A 27,963-nucleotide genomic window follows, 5' to 3' on the forward strand; every position below is an offset into this window, starting at 1 on the left:
TGTGTTCGTAGTTCTTCTTTCTTAGAGGCTAAGTTCAGACTTGTTTCTTCTTTTACTTCAATTTCCATTTTTACATTAAAAACTAAGTTTTCCTCAACTGACACTGACTGTATCCACCTCTCTTTTTCTTCATTTAATGCTCTTTGTCTCAATCAATTTTCTTAACTGATTTCTTCAACTGAGCTTTGGATAAACAATACTAAAAGTTCAAATTCCTAGAACAGACTCATCTCAAAGCACTAACTCTTCTGTCTTTTCAACAGGTTTCCTTTTCTCTTATGTTCTTGCTTTGTTCTTTCCCGGAGACTAGGTTAGGCTTGTTTGTTTCTTCTTTTAATTCAATTTCAATTTTTACACACACACACACACACACACACACACACGTTTTCCTGAACTAATCCTGACTTTATTCACCTCTTTTTTTATTCACTAAATGTTCCATTGTCTAAATCCATATTTTTATAAGATGTCTTCAATTCATCTTCAGGTAAATAAAACTAAAAGTTCAAAATCCAAGAATCGACTCATCCCAAAGCATTTCCTCTTCTGTCTTTTCTTCAACAGATTTCTTTTTCTCTTTCCTGTGTTTACGTTCATCTTTTGTAGAGGGTACGTCATGATTTTTTTTCTTTTTTCGGTGCTTAAGCTTTCCTGAACTTACACTGATGTTATCTCCCTCTCTTTTCCTTTGTTCGATACTCTTGTCCTTGTCTAGACTCATATCCCCATAATTCTTTTTCCTTTTATGCTTGGATTGCTCTTTCTCTGGCCTTTCTTTGCCTTCCTCTGAGTGCCTTCTTCTCTTCTGATGTCTCCGTTTATGGCCTGCTTGAGGGTCACTGGTATTGTTTTCTGAGGGGAGGTGATTGTAAACTTCAGATTCTACACTGTATAAGCCAGAGTTATTTTCTTGCTGACTAAGGCTAAGGGGTACTGGTTTTTCTGGGAAATAGTCTCTGTTGAGTTGACAGTCATTCATAGAGTCTAGTTTCTGTTTGCTATCATGAGCTGGTAAGGAATGAGGTAACTGGTTTTCCACTGCCTGTGAAATATTGTATGATTCTGGATAGGTCTGGGAAGTTGTAAATGGGTGTCTTTGCTCAAATGTTCTATGTCTGGGTCTAGAATCAACCATTTCTCTGTACTTATGAGTTTCCACAGAGCTATCACTTATCTTTCTAAAACAAGTCTTTGGCTCTAGTCCTCTGGCTTTCTGCACTTTGATGTAATCTTCAAGTTCATCCTGGAAAGAATCATATGTCCTCTTTGAATAAGTTGGTAACCACTGATGTAACTGGCTTTCCACTGGTGATATATTGTATGGTCGTTGGTAGGTGTAGGAAGTCTCAACTGAAAATCTTTGCTCATACATTCTTTGTCTGGGTCCAGAATCGACTTCTCTGTACCCATGGGTTTCCATAGAGCTCTCTCTTATCTTTCTGAAACAAGTCTTTGGATCTAATCCTCTGGCTTTCTGTACTTTGATGTAATCTTCCAGTTCATCCTGGAAAGAGTCATATGTCTTCTTTGAATAAGCTGGTAAGCAATGAGGTAACTGGTTTTCCACTGTTTGTGAAATATTGTACGATCCTGGGTATGACTGGAATGTCTCACATGGGAATCTTTGTTCAAACATTCTATGTCTGGATCTGGAATCAACCACTTCTTTGTAACCATGGGCTTCCACAGAACTCTCTTCCATCTTTCTGAAACAAGCTTTGGGCTCTGGTTCTCTAACTTTCTGCACTTTGATGTAATCTGTGCATTCCTCTTGGTAAGAGTCTTGTGTCTTCTTTGAATTCTTCACTAGACTGATAACAGTAGATTCTCTGTAAAAAAAAAAAAAGACAGTTGAAAGTTCTTGTTACTAGATTATTTTATTCTGAATATTTTACTTGCTTTCAAAAAGATTAGTCTGAAAAAAAAACGAATTTTAAAAACCTACCTCAATACAAAAGCTATAAATCATGACTTTTTATGCCACAAATAAGCAGCAGGGATAGTCATATATCTTCTGGGTACCTCACAATTTTTTATATGTAAAAACATTTTCAGGCCTGGGATAAAAGGGAAGATGAAAAGGTGCAAAGAAGCAGATATATCTGATACTGTTGTAGTACTTAAAATATAAGTCATGATGGGATGTGTGGGAAAAAACCAATAATATTTAATGCCCTAAAGATGATCTGATCTGAATGTAACATTTTTTTAAAAGTTTTGATTAGTCAGTTCCTTGTACAGATCTATTAACTGTGATGGCTATTCTGGATCACTGAGATTTTTTTAAATGTCTGGATGAAGGTTAATTTGTTGAGTCAGATAATTTAGCTCCTGAGTATTCGGACTCAATAGTATAAATCTTTTCTACTAGAATACGATAACAGAAATACTATGCTTTGATTTTAAAAGCAACAAACCAAATACACAATAGTTAAGTGTCCTTCCATCCAGCTTCCTGACATATCCAGCCCCCAATTATCCACTCGATCTTCTCCTCCTTAAAATAACAGAATAGAATAGAATAGAATAGAATAGAATAGAATAGAATAGAATAGAATAGAATAGAATAGAATAAACATTTATTGAGCTCTTACTATGTTCCAGTCCAGGCACCTTATGCATATTTTTATATTTCATTATAACCACTTTATATCAGAGCTGTTAAAAGTTACTTACTTGGTTGAAATATAGATCCGGTATTCCAATCCAGATCTAACAGCAAAACCTTTGATCTTAAGCCTTATACTTCACTGGAAGGATGAGGACAGGATCACCGAATCCATGGAACTAAGCCAATTTACCAAGGATTATTTGAATTTGTATAGTTAGTCAGCGAACGATCCTTTAGCATTTCCCCAAAGAAGGACAATGGTGTCTGATAAGGAAGAGTGCCAGTTAACCAGCTCTGCCAGTATACTATCATGGCTAGAGAACTCCCTGGGGGATGCTACTAGCATGCAATATGTTACAAATACCACCAGGATTAACTCATAGGAAAATGAATGCCTAGAAAGTTTGTAAAATATATGCAAAGGTACTTGACAGAAGCCCTGGTCTTTAGTGTCACTGGAGCATTTTTTGGGGCGGGGGGAAACAAAACCACTTACTTAATTTGATGTTCACTTCCTTGCATATGGGACCGGAACATTTCTAAAGATGTAAAGGTGATATTACAAATATGACAAACGTAGGTTCTTGTACTAAATGCTGAAAAAAACAGAGTTCAAGTAAAGAAAGTAAATATGGATACACTTAGAATCACATAGCTGGACAAGAATTTACTAGAGGTCATCTACTTGAACTTTCCCAATTTAAAGATAAGGCTCGGAAGTCAAATGATTTGGTCTGTCACAGAGCCACTTAGTAATAGAAGCAGCCTCTCAGAACCCATGTTACTTAATTTAAAGCCCAGAATTCTTTATACTACACTACACTCTTTTTCTACCCTTGGTCTCTTTCCTAAGAAATTGCCCTCTGCCTGCTTATTGTTGCTACACGGAAGTGCATCATGCACCTCAAATTTAGCATGCCCAACCAGCCTTTACCTCTTAACCCTTCAACCAAACTCTTTTTGTTTTTCACTAATTCTCTTTATACCTGAATAAAACCTGAAACATCCCAAAAGACTAAACATAAATAAAAGCAAATTTTTACTCTCTTACCTGAAATCACTGTAGTGCATTAGTTTACCAAAAGTAATTTCCACAGACAGATTTTAGAAAGGAGAGAAGGTTTAGTGAGACCCCCTCTCAGGACAAAAACTGAAAACAAAATTCTAAAACAAAACTACTAGTTACAACTTCAAGAGAGTCAAGAATTATAGAATGGGTATGCTTGCTACCTCGCTATTATGCTTATTAGGTAGAACTGGAAGCAGGTGATAAATTTATATTTTTTAAACCTCATCATTTTTCCATTTTCTCTTTGGTCAGAAGAAGCAAATTAATAAATTTCATAAGCCAAATATAAAGACAATTCCATCCCTGAAAAGAGGCAATAAGTTGGTGGCTGGAGAGACTTCACAGTCAAGCAAGGTCATCTTTGAAATCTAATAGCTACTTAATCATTTAAAGGATGTTAAAACAATCATTACCAAGTGTATTGACCTTGTCCAAGCAAAGATTAGTCATAGAAACAGGAGACTACTGTCAAAAAGAAAGAAAGATGCTGACTTTGAAGAACATGAAGACTCTTTTTACTCTTGACACATACTCTATGGTGGATCCAGGAGAGCTCAGCAGGTATGTCAAAGTCTGAATGAATGATTCCTCAAAACTATCCTCTCTCCCTGTGCTCTGATTTTGTGCTCACAAAGTCACTTTCTGATTATCATGAGGTTTCTCGTGTTCTTTGATACCCAAATGAGGATACCCTGGAAGATAGATTTATATATATAATCTCCTTCTACCATCAACCAATACCAGAATGACAATGAATTAACTTAAACATCAACATTTCCAAGACTTTTCTAATAAGAATCACCTGGGATATTAGTTAAAAATATAGATCTCTAGGTCCTTCCTCTGGAGAACATGATTCACTGTCTCTGAGGCAAGGAATTTGTATTTTAACAATATAGGTAATGATTATCAGAGAATGTATGAGAAATGTACTAACAGAATACCTTTTGAATTTCTTGCTTATTTATTACCATCTTCCAAGTTTGCCTGCAGTTTGGTGAGTTCCTGATTTGAGGCTGATCAACTGTGAAGATTCTGGACTTCTTGCAAAGCTAAGGACTAAATTCAGGACTCTGCATTCTCATAACAATGCTTTTCAGGAAATTATTACTATCCTTATGCAACAGGTGTGGAAATTAAGGCTCGGATTCGCTTGGCCAATAGCTTACATTTTGAGGGCACTCAAGTTATGAAAAATAAGCAGTAGTCTCAGTTTCCTCTAAATCAGTGGCTCCCAATGCTAGTTAAACATTAAAACTATATGGAGAACTTTAAAAATATTCATGTTATAGCTCCACATCAGCCCAATTAAATCAAAATCTGCAGGGGTAGAACTAGACTTTCTTACTTTTTGAAAGTGTTCTAGATGATTTTTTTGTACAGCCATTGTTGAGCACCTAGATTATAAAGCCCTAGATTATAAAGCCAATGATCATCATTATGACTATAAACTCATATTATATTTCAAATGTTTTACACATTTGTTTAGTGGTCATAAAGTATATTGTATATAATGTTCTCTTCAATTCCTCCTTTGTTTTTTCACAAATTACATTAGAAAATTGTAATATAGATAATATAGGGGTTTAAAGGAGTGGCAGGTCACGTATGGAAGATCCAGAGGCAATTCTGGAACTATGGTCTGTTTATTATTACCTTGGCCCTTGTCTTTTTCACACATTAATATTCTTTATCTTTTTCTAGGATAGGACACCTCAAAAAATAATATATAAACATGGTGTAAACCCTTTCTGTGAAGATATAAAGCCTATTTATTGGTCCCAAGATAAAAATTCCTGGTCTAATTCTCCTGGAACCTGCCTCTACCATGTTTCTTATACTCTCTATCTTCCTACTGGAATCTGTTCCTTGGCCCTGTGTCCTTACTGTCCTCAGCTCTGCTAGGATACCTTGCTTCTGACTTCACCCAGAAACTCAAGCTTCTTTTCATCTTCTACTTTTCAGAACCTCCCATAACCTAACCCTTGTGTGGCCTACATTTATCCTAATCACAGCCCTATCTCATAACAACTTTGACTAAAGTATTTGTTTTCAAAGCATAGATTAGGGAAGTGTATGTCTTTAGAGTTTAACATTGTGTTTCTCAATCTTGGCTCCATATCGTAGTCACTTGGAGAGTTAAAAAAGAGAGAACAAAACACTAAAGTGTAGGTCCCAGGAATTCTAATTTAATTGATTTGAGGGATGGTCTGAGCACTGGGATTTCTAAAAGTTCCCTGCATGATTCTAATATGTAGTCAAGGATGAGAACCATAGATCTAATATCTTAAATGGGAAAAATCAATTGAGAGCTACATGTAAGCTAAAATGCAACTTAATGTGGGATTTATCTTATGAAGAAAAAATTTAAATGTCCAGTTTACCTGTTTTTATATTATGACAGGAAAACGATATTTAAAAGCCTTAACATTTGTTGAGGACTTATTCTGTGATGGGTACAGTATATACTGCTTCATTTCGTCCTTTTTAAATCCTATAAAATAGCCTTATTTTCATTTTACACCTGAGGAACCTGAGTTGCAACTGGGCAAGTGACTTCGAACATGTCTCTGAATCTATGTATATCCCTCTACATGACACTGCCTCTCAATAAACAATTTGCAAATATTAATTGAGAAAAACTATATAATTATTACCACATAAAGCACTGAGAAGGATTGTAAAATAAAAGATAATCCCTTGTTTCAAGGAGGCTAACTCAATTAAGGGGCTATAATTAATACAATTATCAATGAACAATAAAGCCTATGAGAAATCAGAGGAAGGGGAGAATACCAAGAGCTAGAACAGTCAGAGAAGTTGCGATAGATCTTGGAGGGCAAGAAGGATTTGAATTGTAAGAAAAGTAGATAAGGGCATTCCAGGGAATGAAAACAGTATCAGGTATGGCAGAGACAGAAATGAGCATGACATGTTGAATTCAAATAATCTGTTCAACAAACACCGAGCACCTATGTGGCAGCAAGCATCATGCTGGATGCTAAGGGTACAAGATGAATAAAATGGGCAGGTTGGTCACAAATCCGAGTGTGAAACAGACATGAACAGAGAATTTCAATTTCATTTGGTAAAAGTTAAGAGAGGTATGCTTAAGGGGTATGGGAGCTCAAAGAAGCAGAGGCACTGAGCACAGTATGGGAGTCTGAGAGGGCTACTGGAAGAGATGATAACTTAGTTAAACCTGGAAGGATGAAAAATAGCTGAATCGATGAAAAAAGTTGAGAAGACTATTGCAGGCAAAGGAAAACACATAAAAAAATGAAAGTGTTTACAGGAACTTCTCAAAATTTGCAATTGTTGTAGAATAAAATATAAGGGGACAAGATGGGAGAGGCAAGAGGAGTATCAGATCAAAGAGAGACTTATATGTTATGCTAAGGAGCCTAGACTTTTTATTTTGTCTATTGGGAAACTTGAAGTGGTTTCAAGGAGTAAGTGACATGGTCAACTGAGTGTTTTAGAGAAATCTCTCCTCTAGCTGCAATATGGATGATTTTGAGAGGAGCAAGCCTGGAAGTAAGGAGACCAAAGTTATGTAAATATAGTAGACCAGGCAAGATATAAGGAGGGCATGGGCTAGAAAAGTCACAGTCGGGATACAGAGGAACAGGGAGATTGATGAAATATTTAGCATTAGCACTAGCAAAACTTAGTGACTAACTGAATGTGGGAGATAAAGGAAAAGGAAGAATATAGAGGAATTTAAATTTACTCTCAGCATCTTCATTTGGCAACTGAGGGGTGGTGATCCTGTTAACTGAAATTGCAGCTTCAGAAAGAAGTGCTGTCTTAGGACGTGGAAAAATAAGCAATGGTGAGTTTGAGTTTGGACACACAGAATCCGAGATAGCCATGATATTTCCATGTAAAGATGTCCAATAGGCTGTTAGATATAGGAGTTTCAAAGGCAGAAGATAGGTCAGAGTGATTCTGGAGAAGTCAGAGCAAGGGGATAGTTAAAACAATCAAAGTAGATGAGATCTCCTGAGGACAATGTATGGGTGGGCACAGGGATACGACATAATGATAAAACCCTGGAAAGTGCCACTCTTTATACTAAGATGGCAGAGAAGGAAGGGGCCATGAAAAGGACACAAAGTAAAAACAGAGCTATAAGAATGAACAGGAGAGAGTGATGTCAAAGGAGCTAAGGAAGTAGAGATTTTTAAAAGAGGAATGATTAGTGAAGGGAGTAAAGCTGTCCATTAGATTTAGAAATTTAGAAGTCACTATGACCCTGTAATAGTTTCAGTGGAATGGTGGAATAGTGGTGTGGAGGGCTGGGGGAATATGTGTCAACAAATGGCAGTGAGTTAAGGAGTAACACTGAGGACTGTAAGAGTACATGTATTTGAAAACAACAACAACAAACGATTTGGATAAGAAAGGAAGGGTAAACTGTAGCAGTTAAAGGGGAACTCATGATTAAGGGGTGATTTGGTTAAGTCAAGATATTTGGTAATACACATTTGATGGTTTTTTCTTGATGAAATAAGGAATAAGTCTGCCTGACAGGTGTGGGGAAGGAGAGAGTAGAACAGTGAAAGAGAGTCTAAGATAGTGGTGTAGATTTAAAAATCATTGCTGAAAGGAATGTGAAGGAAAAAGAAAAGGATTAAGTAGATCTAACAGTCCAGGCAGGTTAGATACCAAGACTCTGGAGAGGTACCCAATCTCTAGCATTATATAATTTTCCATAGTAGCACTAAGTATCCTGAATATAAAAGTAGAAAAGGTGAACTGTGCCAATGATCCAGGGTTGAAATTTTGCTACTAGGGAATCAGAAAACAACAATGAGGTATAAGTAAAGCCTTTTGGAGGGTTGTTGAAGCATTGAAGTGTAAGATGATGGTAGTGGAAATGTAATGGAAGGGTACAAGGAGGGAGAAATAATTTAAGATTTGGTAAGACTTGCTGATGGATAGGACATAGGGAAATTAAATAGTCAAAGATGCCCTCAAAGATTCAAATGTAAGGGACAAATAGTGGTACTACCAGCAAAGACAGAAAACTTTGGAAATTCAAGATGGTTTTAGAAAAGATTATTAATTCAATTTTAGATATGTTGAGTTACAGGTGAAGATGAGACATCTAAGTGCAATAATGGGGCTAGATATTAGTAAGATAAAACAAATACAATAAATAAAAAACACATACATACTTTAGTTCCATATCGTTATGGTAGCCATTCCTGTGCTAGTAAGACCTGGGTTGGATGAGAGACATGAAGAAAGCCCTGAGAATGAAGAAGAAAGACAGACAAAAAGAGATAGATACAGTAGAAACATATATAAACAAGAGCAGATGGAAAAGAAAGCAGAGACAGAAGGGAGAAAATGGGTGAAGAGTGAAATAGTTAAGGTGGTACACTTTAAATTGTTTTTGTCTTACCACTTGCTCATTTACAATATGGGCTTCTGCTGTTACTGTCCTTTGAAATTGTCATTAGTTAATTTAAATTCTCCAGCTATTTTTTTAATCTTCAAATCTTTACTGTTCTCCAAATGGACTAGTTAAGGCAGTGTTGAAAATCTGTTCTTTGAGCTCTAGCTTCAGAGGCTAATGTAAAGTGACTTCAATGACTGGATTAATTTACGCTGATGATCAGCAGCACCTCCCCAGCCAGATGAGAATTTCACCCAAATCCTCCTCTTATTCTAATAACTCTGAAACTTCAGAGTGTTAAAATGACCCTCCTTTCAGAGTGCAAACATTTCTCATAGTTCACTCAGTTCCAATTTTACCTAACGCCACTAAACTAGAAACTGCTTATGTCAGATACCCTCAGCCCAACAATAGGAAAAAAAGAATTCTAACAAGTGGAAGTCTGTCATTTCTCCAAACATCTACTACTTTCTGAAATCCTAGGATTTCTATTTCTACACTTGCCTAAATTAATATTCTTTAAAATTCTAGATAAAAACACAGATCTCTGTGTAACTTTTGGGGATGCATTAAATCACATTAAGTAGGAAACTTAAATAGTACAAACGAAGGGTTAGCACTCATTACATAAAGATTGACAGTTCACTGGTTCCTATGTTAAACTAATCTCTATTGAGGTAGGCCTGCTCTATGCCAGTTTCTATCTCAAACACTGAAAATAGAGAAGAGTTAGATGAAGTCCCTTCCCTCAAAGACCTTACATTCTAATGGGAGTAAAGACACACGGAAAGATAATTAGATATGCAGGTTAAGGAAGCACAGAAGATAAGCCTTGACGATAGTAAAAAGGCTTCCAAGGAAGTAGCATGTTAAAGAATGAGTAGACGTTAGCCAAGAGGGACATGGAGATGTTCCAGGTAACATGGCAACAAGAACAAGGGCACAGGGACAAGACACACAGTAATGGTCTTTGGAAACCATAAAGAGTTTGTAGGTTCTGACTCACATAAATCGTGGCAGGAAGTAGCAGGAGATAAGTCTGGAGAAGGTAGACAGGGACAAGATGGTAAAGAGCTATGAAACTTAGACTTTATCCTTAGAAAATAGAGAAACAATTAAGAATTGTTAAGCAGGGAACGACACGGAAAGAAGTGCACTTTAGGTGAAATATTCTAGTAGTTAAATTGAAGGCAGATTTGGAGAGACCACACTGATGGCAGAGAGAGTAGTTAGGAGGTTGTAGCAATATTCTAGAACAATGCTTCTCAAAACTTGTTGTGAGTACAAATCACCTAAGGATCTTGTTAAAATGTAGATAGATTGTGGTTCAGTAGTTCTGTAGTGAGACCTGAAATTCATTTTTCTAACGAGATCTCAGGCAACGCCAATGATACTGGCCACAAACCATAGTTTGAGGAACAAAGCTCTAGGAAAAGATGTTGAGGGCCTGAACTAGTGTGGGAAGAGCAGGACTGGAGATAAGGTAAAAGTGATACTCTGGAGGTAAAATAGTCATGACTTGGTGCTTCATTAGATATAGAAAGTGAAGAAGGTGGTGTTGGGGGATTCACATTTAACTACAGGTTTCTACTTTGAACAACTGGATGGATTTGAAATTGCTATGAGATACTCAGGTGAAGCAACAGCTACCATTTAGATAGGAATCTAAAGCTTTACAGAAAGGCCATAAGCATACAGATAGGTGAAATCAGGAGGTAGGTTAGATCATGTTTGTAGAGTAAGCTCAAAAATGAAACCACAGGAAAACCTACATTAAGTAATGAATTTTGTAAAAAATCTCTCAAAGAAAAGAAAAAAGAAATAGAAACACAGAGCAAAACCAGAGCATAAGGAGTTACATGGGACAAAGAACAGAGCTTCAAGAAGGGAGTAATGAACATTTTCACATGAAGCATAAAAGGTCTACTAAGAATCGGAAAATAACAGTAAGTGGAGAGCAAGAAGTGGGTGGAAGAAAGAATATGAAAAGGGAATAAAATACACTAGCAGTGAGAAGGTGCCTGTTGGGGGGGGAATGAAAAAAAAATATGATTAGAAGAGCAAGTGGATCACTCCAGTTAGGATCAGAATTTTTATTGTGCTTGAATTACTGCCACTCCCTCTTAGCTCCTTTGTTCATCCTCTCTCCTTCCCACTCCTACCAATCTAAATCATATACTTCCTCTATGAAGATATTTTGAACCATGATATTTCACTCCTCTGGTTACCATAAATATGTACACAAAAACCCATGTCTGTAGTCTCTTGCAGTAAAGTGTTATCAACCCAACTAGTCTGTATACTTGCTCTTTCAGGGAAAATAGTCTATCCATCCTCATTTGTATTCCTAAGAATAACTAGCCAAGCACCCAAGAGATGCTTACACTATACTTAGTGACTGAATGATATAACAACACAATACTAATTTAAAATACTTTCTTATGCACCTTAGACATAACAAGGAACCATGGAAATACCTATATTTGATTCTGTAATTAATAAGGGTCATCTAAAAACTTCTGGATCTCACAACAGACAGAACTAAAAAGACTCTAAGTCCTTATTTACCTAAAATTCTATGGTTCCATGAGTACTACCAACCTCCTATTCAACAAGAGTAAATGTGTATATACATAAGCTAGTACGTGTTATAAAATATAAACTTCCTATGAAAGAGTTTTGGGATATTTTTACTGTTTACCATTTGCATCTGATTTTGCTGGAAGAGAGTCCTCTCTTATCTTGTCTACAACCTTCTTCCTAGCTTCATTTCTTTTGTGTTTTTTCCCAACATAATGTTGTTGGGCCATTAATGGACTATTAAAGGAAGCAGGACAGAGCTTGCAATACTTGTTTGGATTATTCAAATCCAAAGCAGTGCTGGAAGAGGAAGGCATAGTCTTGTCTTTAATCCCACCTGGAGGAGGCTTGACAGCAAGGGGCTTCAGAAAAGTTGACTCTGCAGAAGTAGTAATAGGCGTACCTGCTGAAATAGTCATAATGAAAAGCGATCAACATGTGTTCAGCTATTAGAGTTGCATTGATTATAAAATATTAGGGAAATTCAAAACCCATTATCTTTGTACTTTTTCCACATGGCTACTGGATAAAGGTACTCAGGTTAAAAATAATTTCCTTCTGTGAGAAAGGAAATTTGAATACACATCTGCCACCAAGTTTCTCCAACAAAGATACAGAAAGGAACATTTAGCATCAAGCATTGACAATTTATATTAACTTGAAAAAATCAGTGAAAGCATGAGAGCTCTTTTAGGATGGTTCTTGAAATTAGTGAGTGTAAAACGGATGATACCAACTTCTAAGCTGGTGTCTTTCTTGGGTAACATAGTAAGTCATCTATACAGTCCAGATTTGTGGTGTAATAAAATAAAATTTATGAACTTCTTAAGGAATATAAAATTATATGTTTTCACAATTACAGTTATTTCTGAGCTCTTTCATTTAGTCTCCTCTCCAAGCCCAAATTGATGAATTTTGGGGACTGAAAATAGGATAAGGCTTTACAAAATGCTTTCTTTTGTAGGGCATGCTGATTCTATCCCTCTTTAGATTGACAGGCAGGAAACCAAATATACAAAAATTAGAGACACTAGAATAAATTTTTAAATAATTGTGTTTTTTTTTATTAAGACAGTATGTTTTAATGCTAGATGAGGCCTACACTATGAAATAGAAATTAATGTCAGTAAATTTTCCATGCCAGGCAAGCCTTATTCCTCAAGTGTAGAAGCTAGTGAAAATGAAGTAAATTTTTTATTCTAGAGGATTAATCATCTTATTTTTCATTCTAACAAACAATTTTTTCAAAGTGCAAGTTGAGTTTTCTAGGGTGCACTCTGCCACCTCAGGCCAGAAGTGAGATTTTTGGGTCAGATCTCTCATGTGCTCATGGTCCAACATCATTGGAAGGAGGGAAAAGACACTGTTTTATAGTTCTCTGTATCTTTGGAATATAGTATAAAATAAATACTCAATAATGATTGATGATATTGTTGATACTTTATATTCATAGGAAGAAAGGAATGAGCTATCAGGGTAGAAGGAGATTCCATAGTTTATTTATTTTTTCCTACAGTTACAGTCAAGAAATGCAGCATCACAATTATATTATGGTGAATACATTGGTCTGAACACACATATGAGACAATGTTTTGGAAGGTACTAAAGCAATAAAAAAATACTGAGATAGATGCCAAGGGGAAGAAGTGAGAAGGAGTTAAGATTTTATGATTTTATTAGAAACTGGAAAGCTCAGGCTGCTTATTGTTGTTTCTTTACAGCTACACAGCAAATTACTTGCTTTAATTTGGATTTAATAAACTAAAAAGAAGTCATAACATTTCTTAAAATTTAGCTAGCAATTATAACCTCCATATTAAATGACAAAGATACAGAAAGAGCTTAACAAGGCAGAAGAAGAAGAATCAATTTATTGCCCCCAAGGGAGAGTCTCTCTGATAAAGAATGGATAGCAGAGTTTAGGGGGAAATGATTGAGAGACCTCGTACTGAAGCTAAAGAGATAAATGTAATCTTACCCATCTCCAGCTCAAATCCTGATGGAGATACCTGATCATGCTCCTCTATTAATTGCTTCATTTTTTTAGCATGAACTTTCCCCACATAGTGAGACTGAGCAACAATTGGGGAGCTAAAAATCATGTTGCAGAGATCACAAAATTTGTTTCTGTCCACTACTTCACTCTTATGCACCTGAAATAAGCACAATCTTGTTAGAAAAAAATCAATAACTCATACTTTAGAATTACAATATCAACATAGGCCACTCACCTGAAAATTTCTAACATCCATCTTCGTTTTCTTACTAGGCACTTCATTTTGTTCTCCATGCTTTTGAAAATAAAACCTAACATTTTGAGCATGTTTTTCACTCTGAAAAAAAGATATAACATGACTTTATTCGATAACAGAGGCACTCCAAATTTATGCCTCTAAATTTGAAGACAGCACTTTTGAATTTGAGGGCAGCGTTCACTATAGTGAGCTGTAATTTATTTGGTGTGTACCAAGTTTATGAAAGAGTTTCACATGCTTTCAAAACTCTAAATCTCAGTGAAAATTAAAAAAACAAAGCTATAATTTAGAGGCCAATAACATCAGGCTCTTGTTTTTGACAGAGACTCCTAGTTGCTGCCTAATATCAAATTTCTTCTTCCTTATACATCTTGTGCAATATAATTAGCTGAAAACTGCATGCTCCTGCCTCCCTTTCAGCAAGATATGACCATGTGATTGGATACTGGCCAATAAATTGTAATCTGAAGTGTTGGGTGAACTTCTGAAAAGCCTTCTTTACAGGCTGGGGGATCTCTTCCCTCCTGCTTCTGGAATTAACATGTAAAGGTTAGAGTTCCAACAGTCATCTGGGACTATGAGGAAATTTAAGGACAGAAACTAGTCCTTCAGAGCAGAAAGAAAGAAAATGCCTGGGTCCCTGATGATGGCATTGAGCTGTCATATCAGCCCTGCACTGCCTGCCTCTCAAATTTTCTTATATAAAGAAATTAAACCTTCTAAGTTAAGCACATTGGAAATCTCTCTGAACAAATGAGTAACAAAATACATAACAACCACCAAAATGCTGGTGGAGGTAGAAGGGAAATTATATTCCTGAGCACATACTGTGAAGCACTCACTCTCTATATAAAGAATTTTAAATTGTAAAATATATCCACCATATAGAAAAGCACAGAAAATAATACCTACCATCCAGTTTCAACAGATGTTAACATTTTGCTATATTTCTTTCATACTTCCTTTTTAAGAGAGGTAAAATTTTATATATACAGTCCTATTTCCACCTGCCCATAATCTCTTCCTCCTCGGTTTCTCCCCAGTGGTTATACCCTCTAAGATAACCACTATCTTAGAGTTTGTCTGTATCATTTCCTTTCATGCTTTTATTCTTTTACTATTTATGCATGTACCCATGAGCAGTATTATATATTGTCATTTAAAACTTTTTATGAATATGGAATCATTCTATTCTTTTCCTTTTCAACTTGCTTTTTATAATTCACTAATATATTTCTAATATTTACACATATTGATCCACATAACTCTAGTTCATTCATTTACATGCTGTATAATATTCCACTCAATATGTTACTGAAGGCAGTTATGTTTATATTTATTTTGCTATTACAAGAACTTCTGCACTAAACATATGCAAACATATCTCCTATAAACACGTCCAGGAATTTCTTTAAAGTATATATCAACAAGTGGAATTCTTGGCTTATAAGGTATGAGGATTATCGACTTTAAATAGGTATAATAAAATTTCTCTCCAAAAATGTTGAAGAAGTTTACAACTCCTACAACTCCAAATGCAGCATATATGAGTATTTCTGTTTTCTTATATTTTCCTGGTGTTAAGTGCAGTTAGATACTAATTTTTGCCAACATTATGAATTTGACAAAATAGCTCGTTATCACTTTAACTTGCATGCATGTATAATCACTAGTGAAGTATCTCTTCTATAGCTTGTTTGAATCATTTTCCCATTTTTAAATTGGGGTGTTTCTTGCTCTAATTGATATATAGTCTTTTATATATTCCAGACACTAATCCTTTGTTAGTTATATGGGTTATAAATACCATTCAATCTGTGGTTTGTCTTTTTAACTTTTTATTACATTTATTGTGGTGACACTGGTTAACAAAATTATATAGGTTTCAAGTGTACAATTCAATAACGTCATATATTTATTGCATTGTGTGTTCACCACCCAAAGTTGAATTTCCTTCTATCACCATATATTTGACACTCTTCACTCTTATCTACCTTCTCCCTTCCACTTTTCCCTCTGGTAACCACTAAACTGTTGTACATGTCCACGAGCCTCTGTTTGTCTTGTTCTTTTGTTGCTTTCAGTTGTACATCCCACAAGTGAAATCATATGGTTCTCAAATTTTTATGTTTGTCTCTTAACTTTTATGATTATTTTTGTCAGATAAAATTTCCCTATCAGATATCATGATTTATTTTAAAGCTATATTAATGAAGTGAAATTACTGTACAGACAGGCAAACAAAGCAATACAAACAGAATAATAGACTCAACACACACATTCACACACACGTGAAAATTAATACATAACAGAGGTGCCAATACGCATCAGTGGGGTAAGGATGAACTGTCAAATTAATAACGCTGGGCGGTCAGAAAAACATGGCAGAATGAGAGACGTCCACAGAACTCTCACCTTAAAACAACAATAAGCTGAACACCTAAAACTCAACAAAAGCACCCAAACTGCACACCAGCACATCTGAGTGTGGGATGTGCACATAAGAGCTACCACAGGTCAGAACCCCAGGTGTCAGGTGGTGGACTGGGAGAAATAAAGAAGCTGCCTCTCAGAGCCACCAGAGATCCCTGTAAGGGGAGGAGGACGGAAGAAGATGTGGCGACTTCCTTGAATGCCCTGCCTGGGAGAGCGGTGAGTTCCACACAGCCAGCGGCAGGGCCCAGTCATCTGGGCAGAAAGCAGAGAAGCAGGACGGAACCGCAGAGAAATATCAGTTGATTTTTACCGGCCCTGGCTGCAAAACCAAGGCTGACCCACAGCCCCCAACTCCCAACCAAGAGGGCCCCTTGCTCCATACCCTCCAAGACCGATCACCAAGAAGCCCCAGGGGAACCTGAACAAATGGAGCTGCCGAGACCATCAATGACACTGACAGAGACTGAAATTGAGGGTAGTGAGTGTGATTAACGATCTTTAAGAAAATGAAAAGGCAGTTTTAAGACTTTATATAGAGCAAGGATCCAAGAGGCTAAGATGTCACCTACGGGAAACCAAAAGAAAAGAACCTTCTTTGCAGCAGGCTGAAGAGAGACCTTTATATAATAAAACTTTTTTTTCTAGAAAAATAGCAGAATACACTTCCATTAATGCCCAAACGGAGAAATGGTCCACTAAACAGCATGACCAACCAAGGTGACAAGGCATCTCTGAAAGAAAGAGAAAAATCCCCATAAAAGAAGTTACAGACATAGAAATATGCAACTTAAATGACAGAGAATTCAGGATGGTACTTCTGAAAAAACAGTGAGTTCGGAAACGAGTCATATCAACAATTTCAAGGATTGAAAAAACAACTAGATGAGCAGAGCAAAGAGATTGAAACCCTCAAAAAGAAACAAATAGAACTTCTGGAGATGAAGAACACACTGCAGGAGTTGAAAAATGAAATAGCAAGCTTGGGAAATAGAGTCGACCAAATGGAGGAAAGGATCAGTGATATCGAAGACAGAGATCTATAAATAAATCAGAAAGAAGAGAGAAACAGAAGAATGGAAATAATGAAAGAGAAATTCAAGAACTAGCTGATACCATCAGGAGAGGAAACATAAGAATAATGGGCATTACTGAAGGCAAGGAAAAGCAGCAGGGACTAGAAAGGATTTTCAATTAGTTGACAAGAATTTCCCAAAGTTAAGGAATGAGCTGGAGCTTGGAATTCAAGAGATCAACAGAACATCCAATTACCTCAACCTAAAAAGGCCTTCACCAAGACACATTGCATTAAAGTTATCAAAAATCAACGACACAGATAGAATTCTCAGAGCAGCCAGGGAGAAGAAAACAGTAACTTATAAAGGAAAACCCATGAGATTATCCTCGGACTTCTCAGTACAAATATTACAAGCCAGAAAGGAATGGAATCAAATATTTAAACTATTAAGTGAAAGGAACTACCAGCCTAGAATAACGTATCCAGCTAAGCTTACTTTAGATATGAAAGAGAAATTAAGACCTTTCCAGACATACGAAAATTGAGGGAATTTTCCACTATGAGGCCTGCACTACAGGAAATACTGAAAGGGGTCAGCTCACCTAAAACAAAAGGAGCAAAAAAAAAATACATAATTAGGATTAAGGTGACTATCAGGCAAACAGAAGCAGAGGAGTGCAATCCTTACAAAGAACAGGGCATTATAAGCTTAAATAATAGACTCAAAGTGAAAGGGTGGAAAATGATATTTCAAGCAAATGACATTCAGAGAAAAGTGGGAGTAGCGGTACTGATATCAGATGTAAAAAAGGTAAAGAAAGATACCGAGGGATACTTCATAATGATAAAGTGAATCATGCACCAAGAAGACATAACACTTATTAATATCTATGCTTCCAATCATAGAGCCCTGAAATATGTAAAGCAATCCCTAACAGAACTAAATGGAGGATCAGACCAAAACACTACCGTAGTAGGGGACCTAAAGACTCCACTGTCAGATATGGACCGATCATCCAAACAGAAAATCAATAAGGAAATTACATCCTTAAATGACACATTAGACCAACTACATCATTGACATTTATAGAGCCTTCCATCCCCAAACAGCTGCTTATACATTCTTCTCGAGTGCACATGGGAAATTCTCAAGAATCGACCACATACTGTGACACAGAGATAGCCTCAACAAATATAAGAGGGTCGAAATCATACCAAACATATTCTCTGATCACAATGCTTTGAAACTAATGATCAACTGCAAAAAGAAATCAAGAAGAACCACACATTCATGGAGATTAAACAACATGCTGCTGAAGAATAACTGGGTCAGTGAAGAAATAAAGAGACCAAGAGATACATAGAAATGAATGATAATGATAGTACAACATATCGAATCTTTTGGGACACGACAAAAGCGGTCATAAGAGGAAAGTTCATATCATTACAGGCCTATCTCCAAAAACAAGAACGAGCCCAAATAAACAACCTAATGCTTCATCTTAAAAAAAACTAGAAAAGGAAGAACAGATGAGGCCTAAAGTCAGCAGAAGGAAAGAAATAATCAAAAATAGAGCAGAAATAAATGAAATTGAAAACAAATAAACAACAACAACCAAAACAATAGAAAAAATACATGCAACAAAGAGCTGGTTCTTTGTGAAGGTTGATAAAATTGACCAACGTCTGGCTAGACTCACTAAAGAAAAAAGGGAAAGGACACAAATAAACAAAATCAAGGATGAAAGAGGAGAAATTACGACTGACATGGCAGAAATACAAACGATCATACAAGAATACTATGAAAAAGTATATAACACCAAATCTAACACCCTAGAAGAAATGGACCAGTACTTATAAAAATACAATCTCCCTAGACTGAATCAAAAAGATCTGGAATATCTACTCTACGGCCATGTTACTCTGAACAAGCCTGATCCCATCTAATCTTGGAAGCTAATCAGGGTCAGGCCTGGTTAGTACTTGGATAGCAAACAACCTAGGAAGACCAGGTGCTGTAGGTGTAACAAATAAAAAAAATAAGGGATTGTAAACTGACAAGGACCTTGCAACTGTGAGGTCAATCAATGGTTGCCTCGCTAAAAATGAATGAATGAATGAATGAATGAATAAATAAATAAATAAATAAATAAGAGGATCTGGAAAATCTAAATACACTGATCAGCAGTATGGAAATTGAAATGATCATCAAAAACCTACAAAAAGTAAATGTCCATGACCAGATAGCTTCATCAGTGAATTCTACCAAACACTTAAGGAAGATTTAATGCCTATTCTCCTCAAACCCTTCCAAAAAATCGAAGAGGAGGCAATACTTCTCAACTCATTTTACGGGGCCAATATTACTCTGATACCAAAACCTGGTAAAGATAACTCAAAAACAGAAAACTACGGACCACTATTTCTCATGAACACAGATGCAAAAATCCAAAATAAGGTATCAGCAAACTGAATACTGCAACATATTAAAAAGATTATGCACCACAATCAAATGGGCTTCATCCCAGGGGCACGGGGATAATTCAACATATGCAAATCGATTAATGTGATACATCACATAAATAAGTTAAAAAATAAGAATCGTATCATATCAATAGATGCAGAAAAAGATTTCTAAAAGATACAGCATCCATTTATGATCAAAACACTTAACAAAATCAGTATAGAAGGAAAGTACCTTAACATAATAAAGGCCATATATGACAAAAACTCAGCCAACATTATACTTAATGGTGAAAACTAAAAACCTTCCCTCTAAGATGAAGAACAAGGCAAGGCTCTCCACTATCGCCAATGTTATTCAATATAACACTGAAGATCCTAGCAAGTGCAATCAGGCAAGAGAAAGATATAAAAGGCATTCAAATAGGAAACAAAGAAGTCAAACTGTTTCTTTGCAGATGACATGATTCTCTATACAGAAAACCCTAAAGACTCCACAAGAACACCACTAGAAACAATAAGCAAATACAATAAAGTTTCTGGATACAAAATCAACGTTCAAAAAGCCATAGTGTTCCTATACTCTAATAATGAAGTGCCAGGAGAAAAAGTGGAAAAAAATAATTCTTTTTGCAATTGCAACCAAAAAGAATAAAATACCCAAGAATAAATCTAACGAAACATGTGAAGGATCTATATAATGTAAACTATGAGACCCTATTAAAAGAAATTGAAAAAGATACAAAGAAATGGAAAGATATTCCGCGTTCTTGGATGGGAAGAATCAACATAGTTACAATGACCCTATTACCTAAAGCATTATACAAATTTAATGCAATCTCCATCAAAATACCATTGGCAGTTTTTAAAGAAATAGAACACAAAATCATCAGATTTGTATGGAAGCACAAAAGACCCCGAATTGCCAAAGCCATCCTGAGAAAAAAGAACAAGGCTGGAGGCATCAATCTCTGCCAGACTTCAAATTATAGTACAAAACGACAGTAATCAAAACAGTATGGTATTGGCAGAAAAACAGACACATGGACCAGTGGAACAGAATCAAGAATCCAGAAGTAAACCCATATTTATATGGGCAAATAATTTTCTACAAAAAAGCCAAAAGCATACAGTGGAGAAAAGAAAGCCTCTTCAATAAATGGTGCTGGGAAAACTGGAAAGTCACCTGAAAAAGAATGAAATTAGACTGTTGTCTATCACCACACACCAAAATTACCTCAAAATGGATTAAGGACTTGATTATGAAACCTGAAACAATAAAATGCATAGAAGAAAACATAGGAACTAAACTCAAGAACCTTGGACTTAAGGAGGATTTTATGAATTTGACCTCAAAGTCAAGGCAAGTAAAAGCAAAATTAAATGAATGGGACTACGTCAAACTAAAGAGCTTCTGCTCAGCAAAAGAAACCATCAACAAGGTAAAGAGACAACCATCCGAACGGGAAAATATATTTGCAAGTAATGCCTCCAATAAGGGTCTAATATCCAAAATTTACAAAGAATCATACAACTCAATAACAACGACGACAACAAAATGATCCAATCAAAAAATGGACAGAGGACCTGAACAGACACTTCTCTCTAGAGGACATACAAATGGCCAACAAATATATGAAAAGATGCTCAACATTGCTAGCTATTAGGGAAATACAAATCAAAACCACAATGAGATACCATCTCACACCTTTTAGAATGGCTATAATCAACATGACAAGTAATAAGAAATGCTAGATAGAATGCAGAGAAACAGAACCCTCATACACTGCTGGTGGGACTGCAAATTGGTACAGCCACTATGAAAAACAGTATGGAAGTTCCTCAAAAAACTAAGAATTGATCTACCACATGATCCAGCAATCCCTCTACTAGGTATTTACTCCAAAGACTTGAAAACTCATATCTGAAAAGATATTTGTACACTGATGTTCATAGCAGCATTATTCACAGTGGCCTGGATATGGAAGCAACTGAAGTGTGCTATGATAGATGATTGGCTAAAGAAGCTGTGGTACATATATGCAATGGAATATTACTCAGCCATAAGGAGAGATGAAATACTGCCATTAGCAACATAGATGAACCTTGAAATATTCATACTATGCGAAATAAGCCAGATAGAAAAAGTTTAAAATCATATGATATAATTTATATGTGGGATATAAACCTAAAAACAACAAATGAACAGGACCAACAAACAGAGACTGATGGACATGGACTATAGACTAGTTGTTATCAGAGCGTAGGGAGTAGAGGAGGAGGGGGAAGGTAGACGGGGTAAAGTGGGTCAAATATAGGGGGGTAGAGTGTGGGTGAAATGGGTAAATGGGATCAAATATATATTACCTGAAGGAAAATGGACTTTGGGTGGTAAACACACAATAGAATATACAGATGTGAAATCATAATATACACCTGAAAATTATATAATTTTATTAACCAGTGTTACCCCAATAAATTTAGTAAAAAAATTACAGATTCTTGTGAATCTGTATATTCATTGCAGCATTATTTACAGTGGCCAAGATATGGAGGCATCCAGATGGGGGTCCATCAATGGATGAATGGATGAATGGATAAAGAAGAAGTTATACATATATACAGTGGAATATTGCTCAGCCAGAAAAAAGAAAGAAACCTTGCCATTCGCAGCATGGTTGGACCTAGAGGATATTGTGCTGAGTAGAATAAGTCAGACAGAGTAAGACAAATGTCATATGTGGAATCTAGAGAACAGGATAAACAAACAACAGAAACAAACTTATAGATACAGAGAGCATTTTGATGGTTGTCAGATTGGAGGATGGGGAATGGGTGAAGGGGGAGGGGATTAAGAGGTACGAATTGGTAGTTATAAAATAGTCATGGGGATGTAGAGTATAGCATGGAAAATAGTGTCAGTAGTATTGTAATAATTATGTATGGTGTCAGATGGGTACTGGATTTATTGGGGTGATCATTTCATAAGTTATACAAGTGTCTAATCACTGTATCGTACACTTGAAACTAATACAACATTGTATGTCAACTATAATTGAAAAAATAAAGATATTTTTAAAATTACAAATAAAAATTAATAGTGCTGGAACATCGGCTATCTGTATTTTAAAAAATGTTATCACTCTCCATATGTGAAAATCAATACCAGATGGATTACACACTTTAACATAAGAAATAAAATTCTAAGATTATTAGAAGAAAATATAGGGAATCAATATGACAAAAGCACAGAAAATGGTTTTTAAACATGTAAGTATAAATACAAAGGGAAATATTAATAAGTACAACCTCATTAAAATTCAAAACTGTAGTACTGTTCTATTTTACATATACAATAAATACTATACTGAGGTGGTATGACAATATTAACCAAGCTGTATGCCAAAAAAAAAAAAAAGATCACCTTTTCAAGTAGACTACTTATGTAGAAATGCTTTCAAATACATGGAAAGTCATGTATAGTTTTGATCTGATGTTTTAACAACCTTAAGCACCAAACGTACAGACAGCACTGAAATCTAAATTTAAAAAATATGCTACAACATTACATATAATACTTTATAACCATCAAAATACTATAGAAGAAAAAGCTGTAATGATAGGACAAAGTGTCTAGAATATGCTCTTATATGAAAAAAAAGTACAAAACAACACATAAAATTCTCTTTTATAAAAATGTGTGTGTCTGTTGGTGGGAATGCAAATTGGTACAGCCTCCATGGAAAACAATCTAGAGGTTTCTCAAAAAATTAAAAATAGATCTACCTTTTGATCCAGCAATTGCACTTCTGGGTATTTTTCCAAAGAAAACCAAAACAATAATTTGTAAAGATCTATGCACCGTTATGTTCATGGCAACACAATTTACAATAGCCAAAATATGGAAGCAACCTAAATGTCCATCAACAGATGATTGGATAAAGAAGTTATGGTTCATACATACAATGAAATATTACTCAGTCATTGAAAAAATGAAAGCCTACAATTTGCAATGGTATGGATGGACCTAGAGATTATTATGCTAAGGGAAATACATCAGACATAGATAAATACCATACAATTTCACTTATATGTAGAATTTAAGGAACAAAAAGAACAAATTATTCAAAACAGACTCACAAATATAGAGGACAATCGGATGACAACCAGAGGGAGGGGGTTTGGAGGGCTGAGAGAATGGCATGAAAGGTTAAAGAAGTAGAAATTATTCGTTGATAGGTTGTCACAGGGATGAAGAGCATGGCATAGAAAATTTATTTAGCATTAATGAAATGGCTAAGTAGAGAACCCAAGGAGAGAAAGAGCAATTAGAGAGATTGTTTTAGAAACTATATAAATGTCTAACCAATGTACTGTATACTTGAAACTAATGATAAAATAAATTAAAAAATGAATAAATAAATAAAAAGGATAAAGAAAGAAATGTGTGTGTATCTGTGTGTGTTCAGAAAGCATACTGGAAATATTAGGCAAAAGAGAAGTTAAATGATACAAGTGATATAATTATGGTTGAGTTTTTTCTTGTAGTTTTGTAATTTTCTGCACTGAATACCAGTTTATGGGCCCATAAAAACTACTTTAAATTCAAATGGTTCCCACCACAATTATCATAGAGCCCCTGGATTGTGTGTCTATCTTTACTAACTGAATCTTTGAGCTATAGAGTCTGAGGATGAGCTAGCCGCTCTGACGTATTTGATTTTATTTAATTCTCACAAGTATAGTAAGGAAGATTTTACCACCCCCATTTTATACATTCAAGAAACATGCTGAGAAAGGTAAAGTGACTCGCCCAGGTTACACAACAATGGTGGTTAAGACCTGAACCTAGGTCCTCTCAATCTATAGCCAACAAAATTTCCCTATCTGTAATTATAGTAATTGAATCCTAATGAACATAAGGACTGAAGTATAGTTGTCAATAAGATGTGCAATAGGCAAAACGAGATAAGATGTTTAAAAAAGCAGAGCTGGCATTATATATCTTTTAAGTAAATGTACCTAGTGCTTTTAGTAACCCAGATACCAAATATGAAAAAAACTAAGCTCATCATATGATGTAGAAATGGGAGGCCACACCAAATGAAAAGAAAGAATAATGGATATGGAATCTGAAGAAATCATTGTTAAGCTTAGCCATGCCAATGACTAGCTATGAGAATCACTATCCCTCTGGGTATCAGTATTCTAATTAATAAACCATAGGAGTTGAAACATTAAACATTCCCTTTTCTAGCTCTAGAATGCTATGGTCCAGCAAAAAGTATGTAGCTAAGTCAAGTGCAAGTAAGACTGGCTCATTTTGTTTTTATAACCTTCATTTACTGTAAAGAAAGACTCTGGATTTCTGTAATAGCCCTTGATTCACATTAACAGTTTCCTACTGGAGGTTTATAATACCTTCCTTACATTTCCTACAAGGACATAAAGGACATAGTGGCTTAATGAATATAAAGGGATACAGAATGTTATGAAGAAAATTAGCTTTGGAGTCAAAAAGAGTTTAAACCTGAATTCCCCAAACTTAAGCTGGTAAGTTTGTCCCTCTCTGAACTAGTCTCCTTATCCTCAAAAGGGATAATACTGTCTGCTTCATAGGATTCTCATAAGAATGAAAAATGATAACATAGGAAGTTTACCTGCTACATTTAAAAACTAACTTTAGACTCTATTTCCATTTTTTAAACCTACCTCATAATGTGAAATCCTTTGTGATTCAAACTGTAGCAGCACTCCACATACATTACAAAAGTTATCTGTAAAACATTCAGCCTTTCCCTGTTCATTCCAAGTTGTATCTATGAATAAAATAAAGGGAGGTGAGACTATATATCCCATTAACGAACATTTAGAAGTATCATTTTCATTCTTCAATTATATATTATTTTATATTACACTTCAAATCTGAGTGCTTGTGGATCTACAGTAACAACTTTTTGCTTATCGAGTATGCAATTTAATATGAGCATATTAAGTCTGCCTCTAATGTCTAATATGGCAAGAGTTACTTATTTAGTAAGATAAGTCTAGGCAATACTATCCCATAGGAAAAGTTATAGGGATACCAGTAACTTCATGAGCTTCATGGAATGATTTGGGGTACCAATAATGACAGGATTAAAACACCCAGCCTTGTGATTTTGTGTTTCACAGCAAACAATCCATTGTTTTAAGACTGTCAATTATCTGGAGCTATGGCTCCAATGTTATCTAAAAATCACGTGAAACCGCAAACAGACTTTGCCCATGATGGGCAAACATACTTCATTACTGTATAAATACTAGCACACTCTCCTGGCCAAACAAGTCTCACTCCCCCCACCAAAGCTACAATGTTCATATACTAACATCTAGAAATAATGCTAGAGTGTTTCTCACTGTAACAAATAACACATACCAAAACTCTCTGCATTTGTACTTGAGATCGATACATCTATCTAAAGTTCTTAACAGTTGCAATGTATTCTGTCAAAGTTTATTAGTTTATCTATAGGGTATACATCACAAAACATCGAAAATTTGCTTGCTATTTGGCTGTTTAAATGAAAAAGCTTATACCACATATACTTTCATTGAAAAATGCCAATGATATATTAAATAGATAAAAGTTATAGAACAATAAATATAATACAGTCAATTTCCTACACTAACAAAAATTACATATACAGCACACATAAAAAATATGAAAACTATAAATTTAAAAGTGGTTAACTTTGAAAAGTAGGGCTGGGAAAGGAACAAAGTAAGAAAATTTAACATTTTATTCTCTCTGTATAATTGTCTTAATTTTTGCAAAAAGTATGTAGGGCTTTCTATTTTAAAACCTTCAGAGATATTATTTTAAAAGTCGTGTTGTGGTGAAGGTTTAAAGAAGTACAAATTAGTAGTTGATAGAGGGTCACAGGGATGAGGAGCATGGCATAGGGAATGCAGACATCAGTAAGGTAATGGCTATATGTAAAGCCAGAGGGAAGATAGAGTAATCAGGGGGATCATTTCATAAACTATATAAATGTCTAACCAATGTATTGTATACTTGAAACTAATTTTAAAAAGTCATGTTGGATATCTTCAACTAAGCTTAAATTACAGTTCCACTGTATGGACTTAAAAACAACAACAACAACAACAACAAAAACGCTTACTTTAAAATTGTAGTGCTAAATGATAATTATAATTAGGAACATGTCGGAAATGACTTGAACAGCTAAAAATTTATCCCTATAATATATAATATTTCCTCTAAATTATTTTAAAATTGTTTTAAAATATATGATTTATCTGACTCTAAAATCAGCAAGGTAAAGAGTTTAACTAAAATGTATTTCAGGACTTCCATTGTTTCAGAATTAACTATTATATGCAATCTGAACATAGTGGCAAGATTTTGAACTTACCATTAAAATCTTTAATAATAATTAAATATTGAGAGATCTTTGAAAACATGGCCGAGTGAGAGACATTCCCAGGTCTCTCTCCTTGAACAACAATAAGCTCAACAAAAACACCCAAACTGCACACCAGCACATCTGAGAGTAGGATGTGCACATAAGAGCTACCATAGGTCAGAAACCTGGTGTCGGGTGGTGGACTGGGCAAAATAAAGAAGCTGTCTCTTACAGCTGCCAGAGCTACCTGTAGGGGGAGGGGGAGGGGCGAAGGTGCGGAGAATTCCCTGAACAGCCCTGCCTGGGAGTGCTGTTAGTTCCACACAGCCAGTAGCAGGGCCAAGTCATCAGGGCAGAAAGCAGAGAAGTGGACAGCAGAGAAACAACAGTTGATTTTTGCCGACCGCGGTTGCAAAACCAAGGCTGAGCCACAGCCCCCAAATCCCAATGCAGAGGGCCTCTCTCCTCATACAGTTGAGACCGATCACCGGAGAGCCCCAGGGGAATCTGATCAAATGTTGCCATGACTGTCACTGACACTGACAGGGACTGAAACTGAGGGTAGCGAGCATGATTAAATATCTATAAGAAAATAAAAAGGCAGTTTTAAGACTTTATATAAAGTAGGGTTCCAAGAGGCTTAGATGCCACCTACTAGAACTCAAAAGAAAAGTGCCTTCTTTGCAGCAGGCTAAAGAGAGACCTTTATATAATATGT

At 35.6% G+C, this 27,963-nt stretch overlaps 1 protein-coding gene across 1 annotated transcript; it reads right to left on the reverse strand.

The window, feature by feature from the left end:
* Positions 1 to 471: 471 nt before the first annotated feature.
* On the reverse strand, positions 472 to 25,558 carry ZMAT1 (zinc finger matrin-type 1). Its single transcript, XM_011386543.2, has 6 exons — positions 25,549 to 25,558; positions 13,899 to 14,000; positions 13,646 to 13,820; positions 12,005 to 12,073; positions 3,108 to 3,207; positions 472 to 1,829 (listed from the first exon to the last, which is right to left on the reverse strand). Exons 2-6 carry the CDS (start codon positions 13,917 to 13,919, stop codon positions 506 to 508), a joined length of 1,689 nt encoding a protein of 562 aa, XP_011384845.1. The 5' UTR covers positions 13,920 to 14,000; positions 25,549 to 25,558; the 3' UTR covers positions 472 to 505.
* Positions 25,559 to 27,963: the final 2,405 nt, after the last annotated feature.

The sequence above is a fragment of the Pteropus vampyrus genome, unplaced genomic scaffold (assembly GCF_000151845.1).
Source record: "Pteropus vampyrus isolate Shadow unplaced genomic scaffold, Pvam_2.0 Scaffold2532, whole genome shotgun sequence".
Classification (NCBI taxonomy): Eukaryota; Metazoa; Chordata; class Mammalia; order Chiroptera; family Pteropodidae; genus Pteropus; species Pteropus vampyrus.